Here is a 12603-nt window from a genome sequence, read left to right on the forward strand (position 1 = left end):
ATATTTACTCTCTTTCAAACACTTGTAGCATCAGCTTGTGCCTACTTTCTCTGGCTTTCTGTACACCATTGCTGATCTGACACCCATTAAAAACAAATTCCTCTCCTGATCTCAATGTTTCATGTTCCAATCCAAGGGAACATAGCACAGGAGTAAGAGAAAGGAGACTTCTAGGGAGTCAGAGTTCAGCTCTCAACAGTAGCACCTGCTCTTAACTCTGCAGGATGACAGGAGATGATCACAACAGTGCTGGGTCAGTACATTATATCAGTTGTGGTCTATATTAATCTACAAAGCCAACCTGGACAGAGAGAGGCTTGAACTAAGCTCAATGTGGTTCTTGCCCTAGAACCAGCATCCAAAATAGCAACAACATCTCCACAGCACGGTTTGGCATTTACAATATGTGATTCCAGATTTGCACAGAAAGTAGCCAGAACAACTGGAGAGCAGTCTTCAAGATCTAGGACATCTGGCTGCAACTTCCAGAGGCTACTTTAAAGAGGAACCAAAATCCTTACGAACAATTATTCCTGCTGGAATAACACCCTGAGACATGCAGCTCTCTTCTCTCCCTGAATATTTGCACAGAAAAACTAGCAATCTTACCAAGAGTCAATAATCGCTGTGCTTCCATAGGCCAGGACCTTGCCTGAACTCAAGATGTCAATATTTGTCCTTAAGGAAGTGGTTTAGACAGACAAGGCTTTTTTGAACTAAAGACCTGAAGTTTTTAGAATGGCCTCTTCAGAGACTTCCTATGACTGCCTCTTTTTGTTGTTGTTTAAAAGATGTCACAAATAGCTACAAGAAATAAAAAGGTGGGGGCGGGGGGTATAAAAAACTTGGATTCCTGTAACTACTCCTTCTGCCTTTTCTCTTTTCCTAGTGTCACACTCTTAAAACCTCCCATTCCAGCTTTTTCTAATTTAGGCCTTAAACTTGCAACAAGCTCTCTTGGAGCCCTGTGGAAGACTGTGTGGTTGTACACACAGGGAACAGGTTGTGCAACAGGACCTTGTAGTGAGACAGTGACTCATTTTGCGTGTGTACCATGCCCAGCACAACCGGGTCCCAACACCGCTTGTCCCCTTGACACGGCAGCAATACAAAGAACAGACTCAGTGTAACTCAATGGGGTGAGGGTGAAGTGATGCTGTTGTACGGGCAGTGGTGGCAACCACAGAGGTAACACGGAGCGGGAGGGGAGAGACGCGGGATTACCTGCTGGGCTTGCTGCAGCAACTCCATTCGCTCGTGCAAGATCTGGCTGTCAAACTCACGGCTCTGCCTCAGGATCTGCCGCCGCACCTTCTCCACTGCCGCTCGCAGGTCCTCCCTCTGGGCTTCAGTCAGCGACTCGCTCGCTCGCCTTCCTGGGTCCTGCTGCAGGGCATTATACAGCGTGGCTTCCAGCTCCTGGATTTTCTAATGCAACCCAAATCACATACAGACAGGCTGCCATTTGAATCCAGCAAGCAAACGCCCCACCAACAGCTAGAGGAGAAGGCTAGCAAGCGAAGCCTTTGGCAGGAGGGAAGGACAGACACAGACAGGTAGACAGAAAGTGGCAGTTGTGAGCAGTGAGGAGCATTCCACACAGAGTGCATGTAGCCTCCTTACTTACTCCTGACTTACACCCAGGCGATGGTTCCCATTCTAGTAAATGATTGATTTCTTCTATTTAGGGAAGATTCAGATGACAGGTCTGCGTTCAATATGTGATATAACCCCAATTCCTGATGCTGAACGTTACAAAATTAATGCAAACTAACAACTTCCCTTCAACTGCAACTGAATTGTTAAGCCACCCTATAAAATAAAAGGCCCACGGAGAGAACCGTGAACAACAGAAATCTTAGTGTCTCCCTCTCCCCTCCTGTCATGTCATCCCCTGCTCAAAGTCTGCGTCACTGGCTTAGTTCCAAGTTGCCATAAGCAATGAAAAGGGGAACCTTTGCACACTTGTATACTCTAATCCCTCATCAATGTCTTGCCATTTGCCAGACTCCTAACCAGATTCTCATGCGCTGACTGAGGCTGCAGCACTCTGCAAAGCAGACAGCACAGCAGAACTTCACATCCACATGGAGAACTGGATTCCCAAGAGTAAAGAAAGCAAGGAATCATGGCAGGGTTTCCTTGACTACTGGGGTTAACATGATCCTATTAAAAACCAGCATCTAGACTGATGATATTTGCATCAGGAACATCTGACAACATCCCTTTAGCCGTCATAACACCTTTGTGAGGTAGGTAATTCCATCCATATTAGGGATGCAGAAACAGCTGCACAGAGAGGTTAAATGGCTTGCCCAAGGTCACAGTGCTAGAAATAGAACCTGCTTGCTTTTATCTCTGTTATCTGCTCTGAGCACTAGACCTTGCCTTTTTTCTGAAAACATTTTCCCCAACAGAAATATTTACAATGTATAAATAATTCTTCAGGCCATTATATTTTGATTTTCTGAAGTCTCGCTATTAACACAGTTGGGGGTTCATTTTTACCAGTTCCTAGATAATTCCTAATTGTTGCTTAGCCTGAGAGAAGGCAAGGTTGCAGCTTCCCTCTTGAAAACTGGGAAGGATAAGGTTGGATAGGAGCGCACACGAAGGAATTGAATAGGAAGAAAAGGCATTGCCAATTTAGGATAGGTTAGCAGCAGTGATATTTACAAATGCTTAGGGAAAAGAAATATCAGAGAAGTTCTAAAGTAATTTCTGGGGTGTTTTACCAGTCATGGTTTTGTGCACACATAAACCAGTTCTTCCCATTCCAGATGTGCTAATGAGATGTTCACATATTTCAGAATAAAGAATGCAATGCAAAAACGTTACACTTCCGAAGACTATAATCCATTTCCTAAGTCTCCCATTAAGTGATATCAGATTTCCTATTCTGGCAGAAAAAGAAATCAATTAAAAATGAACCCTATTTATAATTACAAGAAAAAATCCCAACAACTGTATTTTATCAAATCTGTTCAAATATGAAAATTTAATGACTGTTCTTTTCCTACCATGTATGCCTGGTCCAGAGCTTGTTTCCTGTAGTCGAGTTCTTCCTCTAAATAACCCTTCTGTTTACTGAACAGGTCCTGAGCAATAATAAAAACAAGGGAGTGTTTGTTCTTTATCCTAATTCATGAAAAATCATAAATGCCATCATTTTTACGTGAGCTTTCCACTTGAAAGCAAAAGAAAATCTATAGCCAATGACCACATTCATCCTAAGGATATTTGGGATATCACGTTTACAACGTTAGCACTTAAAAATACGTGTATCATATTAACAAGTTGTACCTAGCAATCACTGACCTCTACACCAGTGTACAAACCTGCCCTGACCTGACAGATGTGCACACGACAGCTAGAAGGTTTGCAGGAATGTGCGTGCATGTGACCCCACAGTAATAACTTACACAGAGCGGGCTGCGGGACAGGAGAGAGAAACACAGCTGAGGGCACACTATATTCTGAACATATCCAGCCTATACCCTTAAGGAAATCACGGGGCAAACTCTAATCTGTCTGTTCTAGGGAGGAAAGGAGAACAGGCAAGGCTGCAGCTGGGTTCTGCAGCAGCATTCCCTGATGCATTACTGAAGCAGAACTAAAAAACTCAGTTCTCCACTTGTGAAGGTTGGGAAGTCAATTTGAAATGGGTCAAGTGATACCCAGAGAGGTTAAGTGAGTAGCTGAAGAAGTTTTCAAGACACCTAGGATTTACAGGCAATTTTTGCTTTTGTTTTATATTTTTATATATATATACACACAGACATATATAAAACACAGGCTGGGATTTCAGTGGAACTCAGTATCCAGAAGCATGATGTTGCAAGAAAGTTGCGGACATTTTTATGGTTGTCTGAATAGTCAAGTGAGTACTGACTGGTGACAGCGCTCTTGTAAAATATGATTTTAGAGTGTTTTGGATGACAGTTAGTCGAACATAAACCAGTTACTTGATTTTATTATCTTTTTTTTCAAGGCAGGTTTTCATGCTCAAAAAAAAGAAAGCAGAGGAACTCTTTGATTGAATTCAAAATTTTCCATCATTCTTTTTTCTATTCACCAAACTTGCATTTCCTCAACGTATAGAATAAATGTCAAAGTAAATACATGAGGTTGTTGAGATGATTAATTGCAGCTTTTATTACAATATAAAAAAATCAAATGTTGCTGGTCTGGTGAGTGTTATTGGATGTTGGATTGCCTCAAAGTCACTTACTTGGCTGAATTTTACTTTCAGACATACATGTGGATTTCGGGCAGTTTTTCTGTCCGCTGTCAATGTAGCACTGGCACAGACTTTGCCTAGGCATGAACCATGATGATGAATTTTCACTCCAAACATCTGGTTTAAAACAAATCCATTCTGATCAGTGAATTAATGCTTGGGAGGGGCTCAGAGCACAGAACAACTTCAGATGACCTCCCGTTTGTTAAGAACGACTTATAATTGGTGGCAGCAGCAACACATACAACCAATATGAAAGGACTCAGAGGAATAAGCCGCTATTTGTTCTCTGCATAAGAACTATAATATTTACTGTTCAGTTGTTTGGGGTTTTTTTTTTAAACTTGGAGGTTTTTTAATTACTTATGAATTAATATTGAATTTAGAACCAAAGTTTAAGTCAGGCTTCGATCTCAGGGCTGGAATTCAGTTACCTGACATATGGTCGCCTATTGCTATTATAGCCATGCTAGAGCGTGCTACTTCAGCTGCTGGCCCAGAAGGGCAAGGATCTCCAGCTGGTCCTATAGAATATATTTCACACCCCCTTGTGGATATCTCCAGAACTCTGAAGAATGTAATACAGCATTAGACATCATGTTTATGCAACTGAATCCCACCCTCACTACCCAGGTGGCATTATTTTCTTATTTGGATTACAGTAACAGCTATACAAGATGCAACACCACTGTGCACTGCATAATGCATGGTAAAGGACGTGCCTGATCCTAAAGAGCTTGCAGGTGCCTGACACCAGAGAAGCAGATTGACTTGCCCAAGACTGTAGAGAGCATCAGAGCCACCAACAGATTCCAGAATAGCAATGCAGATACCTTGATCATGTTGCTTCTCCAAAAGCTATTGTAAAAGCTAGCCACAAAAAGCAAGAGGGAAGGAGATGAGAACAGGACCTCAGACTCTTAACATGGGTTCCAAGGACAACTAAACCAGTGCTCATCCCTTCTGAAAGTGTCATGCGAGAATATTATTTCTAAACTCATTTCACAATTGAGTCAGTCATTGACAATGCAGAATATGTCAGCCTGCTATGCTAAAGAAATAGATATAGGGCTATCCAGAGTAAAACTTGAAAACATCACAGGCAGTGGGAAAATAACAAACCAAGTTAGAAAGAAAGTATTGTTTTCCAGTTCCTTTTATGAAAGAATCTAGTATTTGTGGGCACTTTCCCTTTCAGAAACCTTTGCATTTTTCCATAACAAAAGTTAAAGAAATACCAGATGTGGAAAGGATCATATCTATGTTAAAGTACAACCAGTATGATAAGCTACACTCAACAGAGGACACAGTCGGAGCACTTCTTTTTTCATTGTGGCCCAAATACACACTTCTTCAGTGGCCCTGGGCAAATCACTTAACCTCCCTGTCTCAGTTTCCCATTCTTTAAGATGAAAGTAATGCTAATTACTTAGCTACCTGTAAAAGGTGTGGCGAGGATTAATCAGTTGTTTGTAAAGCCATTTGAAGATGAGAAGCACAGCAGGCATGGTAAACCAATAAAACTGAACACTCATTCCAAAACTCTTTGTCCAACATATGGAGAAATAAGGTCAGTATTGCACTGAGTTTGTTATGCAAGACAGAACTGCTTTTGAGAAAACATTCTGTCTTTAAGCATGAAGGCCTTGGGGCAAGAAAGGTCATCTGGAGTAAGAGGTCTTTACAACTTGTGTAGAAGCTGAATACCAGAGAGTAAAGGAATATTCTTGACAATTCTGCTAAGGTGACCCCAAAATTAAAAAGACGATGCTGTTGCCAGACAAATTAATACACAGAAAGCACAAAGACAGTTTCACACTGTTTGGTTAATATGCTCTGTAAAGTTATGCCTTCATATCCTCATTTGTATATATTATGCTATTTTTGTTCTATGTAGATTTGTCAGTTCTGTCCCACCCCAAAGAATACAGGCAATAAATCATTCTAGAAACTGCTTCCCTATTTTACCATGAAGCAATCTCTGTTAAGCAGAGAAAGGCATCAAATCAACCTGTGATGAAGTTTATATACATTCCCTTTTTAGCTAAATGAATTATAACTTTAGTCACTGTTCCTTACCTTTTCGTTCTCCAGGTCTAACATCTTCTGTGTCAGTGCAGCTTCTGTCCCCTCTATTTGTTTTAACCACTACATGAACACAGCAGTGTGAAGAGGAAAAAAAAATATTAAAAACACAGAGGTTTTGAAATATTTGCACTAAACATTTTGCAAGTTTGTTGCTAACACTCCCAGCCATATGCTTTCCGCTTACTACCTACTCACTTTGAAGTTACACATGAATAAACAGGTTGTGAAAACACAGGCAGAATAGAGGACCACAGAAACGTACCAAAGACTAACAAGTGGAGGTTGTTTTCCTACAATAAATTGAAGGGTTTTCTCCCTGTAAAGTTCAAAATATAAACCAGACTTGGCCCAAGAATGCAAAATCAACCCGTTTCCAACTTGGTATACCTATTGCTTGTTGGTATGATTTGCAAAACCATCATATGACCTCAGGGTGTCAGTCCTGCATTTTTTCAGATGGCGATTTAAACAAAAGACAAGGCAGCAAACTTGATCCTTTATTTTGGAGTTTGCTGCACCCTTTGTGGGAGGAAGCTCACTTCTAAAACATTACTAATATAAAGGGAACAATAAAATGGACAGACAGCTTGAAGGTCATGCAGTTGCTACCATGAATCCATTACCATTCTGCTCATAAACAAAACAACTAGAATGAAGAAGAATGGTCATTGCATTCCAAAGGTAAAATTACATACTGTAATAGCTAAATGCATGGATAGAAGGCTCTTGGTTAATTACTAACCATCACTAGCATTATATTAATATTCAGCATTTAAGATTATCATAACGGATGGGAATGCTCAGTTCTGAATTTCCTTATGGTCCACAATAAGGATCAAAGACTGGCTTACAGAGAGAATGATTTACACATTTAGGGTTTTGGTGCATTCATTGGGGCTCAGCCTCAAAGGAATTAACGACATATCCATTTTTTCCCAAAGATTTAGATAGGAAATCTGCAAACATAATTTACAAATAAGCAAAACATGTACACACTACTTTATCCTTTTTGGACCTTCAACTATTTAAGAGGCTGGTGGATTAGAAGGGCAACTTCTTTTATCTAGTTAGTAGGTTTAGCTTTGTACAGAGCTGATAAAAGTGAACAGGAACACCGTATTCCCCAGTGATTCTGTTTTCATCATCTTTGTTTTCTTCATTTTGAAGGTGACAGACTGAAGATACTCCTAAGGGAAGCCTCACCACTGATAAAGGATTCAGTGAGACAGTGAGCATTCTGATCCCTTGAAATCAATAGGAATGGGAGTCCTCAGCATCTCTCACAGCTACCCTCAATATTTGCAGATGAAAGGGTTATCTGCAAACATTAGAGGTCAAAAATTTTTGAAGGTATGGATGATATGCAAGACTAAATGTTGATTCCAATCTTCCTATGCCTATAAGCCTTTCTGGAATCCAGGGGCACAGAAGAGACAGCCGTGTATTTAGGAGTGGTAATCAGCTGTAGCATTCAAAATAAGCTTCTGGAATTGTGCCAGCAAAACCCAGAAACCTTCCTTGCCTGGCAGCTTGATTTCAAAGGATCACTTCCAGTGCCTGGGTATAACAGATTTGATCTAAATAAACAATGAGTGTGATAAATAAGCACATGTGACTATAACTAGCGCATCTATACCTGTAGTGCCATTTCTTCACAAAAGATCACATGAGATTATTATATATGATAGTTTCCTGTAATTAAAAACTACAGGAATACACATGGGAAGCTGTCTGGCCTGTATTTAGAGGGACATCTGAAATGGTTGCATTACACTGGAGAAGGCAGTGGAGTTGCTTTATATTTTGTTTAATCTAAACTCAGTGTATGCACCCAACAGAACTTACATTAAAACAATCACCCAGTCTTACTTATCAGATTTTGCCTGATTTTGTCTGTGATGTAAAACATGGTATTACAAAGCACGTATCATGTTTGTTTTCTTAAGGACAGCATAAGAGTGTTTTCTGTTATTCTTTGTCTTACTAAACTTTGGACAAGGATAGTGCCTTCTGTTATTGAGAAAATCAGAGCCACTTGATTAGCCTGTACCTCAAATGTGCACCAAGAAAAAGAGGAAAATGTTTCATGCTTCTTAGAGTACCCTCTGTTACCAGCTTGTACTTATTAGATTACTGTGAGGCACTTCACTAAAGTGGCCCAAAATGGATAAAGTCCATACATAACACAATCTCATCTCATTCTTTAAATGCTGTCTATTTATCTATACAAGTTAAAACTAAAATATCCCTCCATCTTTCTGATGGAGTGTTCACTTTCTGTAATAACCATATCACCTGATAAGACCACAAAAATCAAAAATCTGTTAAAATAAACTAGGAACTATGGCCAAAAAGAGAGAGAAAAAAAAAGAGAAATGAAATTATAGATCAACTTCAGCATAAATAAAATCTCTATTGTAATTGTATGTTTCTATTCATTTAAGGAATTATTTCAGTTGACAAAGCTTCCAATTCCTTATTGCTGTGATCAGTAACTAATGGAAATAATTTGTAGATTACAAAATGTATGTTTTATTCTGCATCACTGGCACAAATTAAACAAGCCTTCTAATTCCAGTGGTACTTTTTTTGCATAAACACTAATTTACTTGAGCAATAATAAACCAATCCAGTCCCAAAAGTCTGGCCAGCTTTGCTCTGTCTTAGCCCTGTGTACTGGGGTTCTTCCACTTTCCTTAGTGGATGTAAAGGGCTATGATCATCACCTCTTCTTTTTAATTCTATAATTCAATAATGTAATGAAAAGCATATGAATTTTAGCACTTTTCCTTTTTAGTATTTTGCTTATAGCAATTACTCACTTAAATCAATGATTATTAAATTACTTAATTTAGATTATCTACGTTAAGATATTTAGTTAAGTAGGTTATCAAAATTATACCAATTAAAGCATTTATTAGAAAATGCTCAAATTTTAATTTTAAAGTTCTGATTCTGACTTTCAAGAATGCATCTAGGAACAATTTAATAGAAGCCCATGAAAAGGACAAAGCTTCTTCAGAGAAAAAGGTGAGTCTTAGTTCTAAACATCACCTTTACTCATACACAGATTATTTTCTCTCCATAATTGGAGAAGTAAAGAACTAGCCATGCAGAACTGAGCAACCTGACTGATTACCTATCTTATACAAACTACTTTTATGCTATCTATGCCAGCTAACTTACAGAAAAAAGGACTAAAGACCACCTGGAGCTTTTTGGCTCATAAATATGAGCCCAAGATGCACCAGGGTGGTATGACTTAGCACTTCACAGCAAAGCTCCCAGAGAGCTGAGGACACTGGCATTTCTGAGAATGAAGTCCCTTTTAAGTGGCTTTTTGGTACTTCATGTTAAGGGAATATCTCCAAAACATGTTTTTATTTTTAAATTTGATTTATTTTTAAGTTTGGTTTGACCTCAACACATCACAATCCCAACAGTCATGTAAGGACGAATACATGCTCCAGTCCAGATGACTTGAACAGAAAAGCCATGCTTCCCTGGCAAAGTTATGTGATATCTTAGAAGGCATGATGAGTCTTTAGGCAGACAAAAATCTTTACTGAATTCTACCTTTTCACAGAGCGAAAGCACAGTCCCAGCTTGGATTATTGCAACCTGTTCTTCGTTTCTCAAATTCTAAAATAAAAAAAAGACGCATTTTAAATTGGATTGGAAATCCTTCCTTTAACACAAGCCATAAATTTTAACTATAAAGAATAAATCAACTATAACATTTAAAATTTTATAAGCGTGACCAAAAAGGGTCCTATGATTGAAAGTATTAAAAGCTAAAGCAAGGGTACTTAGTCTCCACTCTATTTTAGTACACCAGTCCCCACAACACTTTTGCAACAGTTCATTATTCAGTGAAAATTAAGTGGTTTCTGTCAGAGATTTTGAAATGTCTTTTTTTTCATTCCTAGCCAGAAAAATACCTGTTCACTGGACTATAGCCCTGCAGCAAGTTAATCCCCCCCTCATGCACTACAGAGCTAGATTTCCTATTAACAAAACAAATGCAGACAAAGTACCACAGAAACCTCCACAGAACTTTCAACATAAAAGGCAAATCTAGAGCTTAAAGCTAGCATTATAGAGACCTCAAACTGTTAAAGCTACCTATAAACTGATCCTAACTCCACCAACGTTTTTGCCCCAACTGCATGACCAAGATTTTATACTGTATTTGGCAATACAGGGCAAGAAAGTGAACCAGTTAGTTATCCTTGCCCTTTCTCTCAGAAAATCTACCCCTGGCAGAGGCAACCTTCACACTGTCAGATGCTATTGTTACTACTCAAGAGGTCTCACTTTGACTTCCTTATTTTTCTCCCCTGTTTTGTATCTTTTCCCTCTGCCTACTACAGTGCCTTTTTCTCATGTCATTCAGCCAAGATCAAATCTCATCTTGAGAAAATACTTTGCATACTTGAGAAAATACTTTGCAATAGCATCACTTTACCCAGAAGACTTTCTTTTAAGTTTGTAAAAGTAATACTTAACCATTCATGTTGCTCATGCAAAAATAGGCATATAAAAATCACCCTGTGCATTTTCTTGAATGTTATTTTCTGTTGTGGGGAAAAAACAAACAAACCCCGTGCTTTAAAATAACCATAAAACTAGAGGTATATTTGAAATTAAAACTTTGTTACCCCATTATCTCCAAGAATATCTAGCTTCTTCATAAGTTCAGATATATTCACATCCTGAAAAAGATGTTCAACACTTATTTTTCATAAAGTCGGCGAGAAACAGTTTTTATATGCTACATTTTATGTACCCTCTCTTCATTTCTGCATGCAAAGAGACTTGAAACGTAAGCAAGTGAAACCTTAGTTTTGCATCACAATTACAAAAGTGTCACTGATACTTTCAGAGGCCAAATCAAATGTCATTCTTGGTTATAGCAAGCAACCGGGATGTCTGCGTATAAGGGCAGAATGTTCCTGAACCATTCATATTTATCATCCCATTGATGCAGGAGATGACAGATCAAAACTGATAAACAGGCTTAAAGGACTGTTTTCCCTGTTTGTTTGGAGCACAGCATCAAGTACATCAAGCTACAGAAGATAAAAGGACAGAGAGCATGAATGAAATAATTGCTAAGAAGGTTTGCTGAGTGGTTTGGGTTTTATTTTCTTTGTCAAACAAAAGCACGGAGTTTCAAATCAGCCTTACAATGTTAGGAGGGAATATACGTGGTGGGCTGAACACTATCACTAGGATTCCAAATGCTATCAGCTCACAACCTTCGTGAGCAGAAAGACATGATCCTCTGCCAGTCAGCCCCCAGATCCACAAAAAGAAGAGAACAACCCATCCTTACTAAGGTCCAGACACTGAAATCAAGAAAAGCACTCCTCTCATACAAAAAAAAAAAAAAAAAAAAAAAAAAAAAAAAAAAAAAAAGAAGAAGAAAAGAAGAAAAAGAAAAAGAAAAAGAGAGAGGAATAAGTTCATATGATGTTTGTATTTTACACAGTGCCAAGGGCCAAGGTCCATCCCCAGGCCCTGGAACTCTGTTTTCTGCTTTAAAAAAGTTGTTGGAAAGCTTCATGGAATTGTTTAACCTGCACTAATTGCATTCTCCTGAATTAACCCGGACATGGTCGACAAGTTAGTGTGGACCAGGGATCATTCCCATTGACAGCTCATATGCAGCTACACTATTTGAAGCTTTGAAGGCTTGAGAGCGTGGGCAAAGACCCGTTCATCTTAGTCCGAAATGCTTAATACCCATGCGAAAAGCAAGGTAGCCTTGGTAAACGCTGGCACCTCAGCTTCTCATATTCAGCCCTTCTTAAGTCAACATTTCACAGACCTGTGCCCTGGCTCACTACTGTCATTACTTACAGGAGGTAACATGCTGGTTTGCATCTGTCTGTTGTGCAGCTGTATTATGTTGGTAGGCAGGGTGATCAATCTTTAAAATTTTTTAAAGCTAAATTAGCTATGCTTGCAAATTACATAGCTACACCAGAATATAATTGCTCATGACTGTACCTCAACAGACTCCAGTGAGCAAGGCTTAGTAAGAAATGAAAGATTTCCTGAAGACCAGACACAGATGTGGGAGAGAATCTACCGGTTAGTTCATCCTGGCTCTAAAAAAGGAATAATGTGTTCTGTCCAAGTTGGTCTATCCTGAGAATTTCCCTCCCTCTCTTCCCAAACACTTCAGCAGTGTCTCCAAATGTTACATTAGCTATTAAACAGTGCACACCACTAATTTTGGAATGGTGAGGAGCTTAACACACACTTGT

General features: G+C 39.1%; 1 protein-coding gene across 8 annotated transcripts in view; it reads right to left on the minus strand.

The window, feature by feature from the left end:
- The window catches only part of JAKMIP1 (janus kinase and microtubule interacting protein 1), a 249911-nt gene that overhangs the window by 108340 nt on the left and 128968 nt on the right, over window positions 1-12603 (minus strand). For 6 of the 8 annotated variants that reach the window (XM_056338882.1, XM_056338907.1, XM_056338874.1 and 3 more), the window contains 5 exons: window positions 10990-11043; window positions 9905-9970; window positions 6320-6388; window positions 3021-3098; window positions 1225-1428 (listed from right to left, as the gene is read on the minus strand). In XM_056338882.1, coding sequence (XP_056194857.1) covers window positions 1225-1428; window positions 3021-3098; window positions 6320-6388; window positions 9905-9970; window positions 10990-11043 — 471 coding nt within the window. The remainder of the gene's footprint in view (window positions 1-1224; window positions 1429-3020; window positions 3099-6319; window positions 6389-9904; window positions 9971-10989; window positions 11044-12603) is intronic. The other 2 variants (XM_056338883.1, XM_056338899.1) reach the window with 2 other exon arrangements.

This window comes from Falco biarmicus, chromosome 1 (assembly GCF_023638135.1).
Source record: "Falco biarmicus isolate bFalBia1 chromosome 1, bFalBia1.pri, whole genome shotgun sequence".
Lineage (NCBI taxonomy): Eukaryota > Metazoa > Chordata > Aves > Falconiformes > Falconidae > Falco > Falco biarmicus.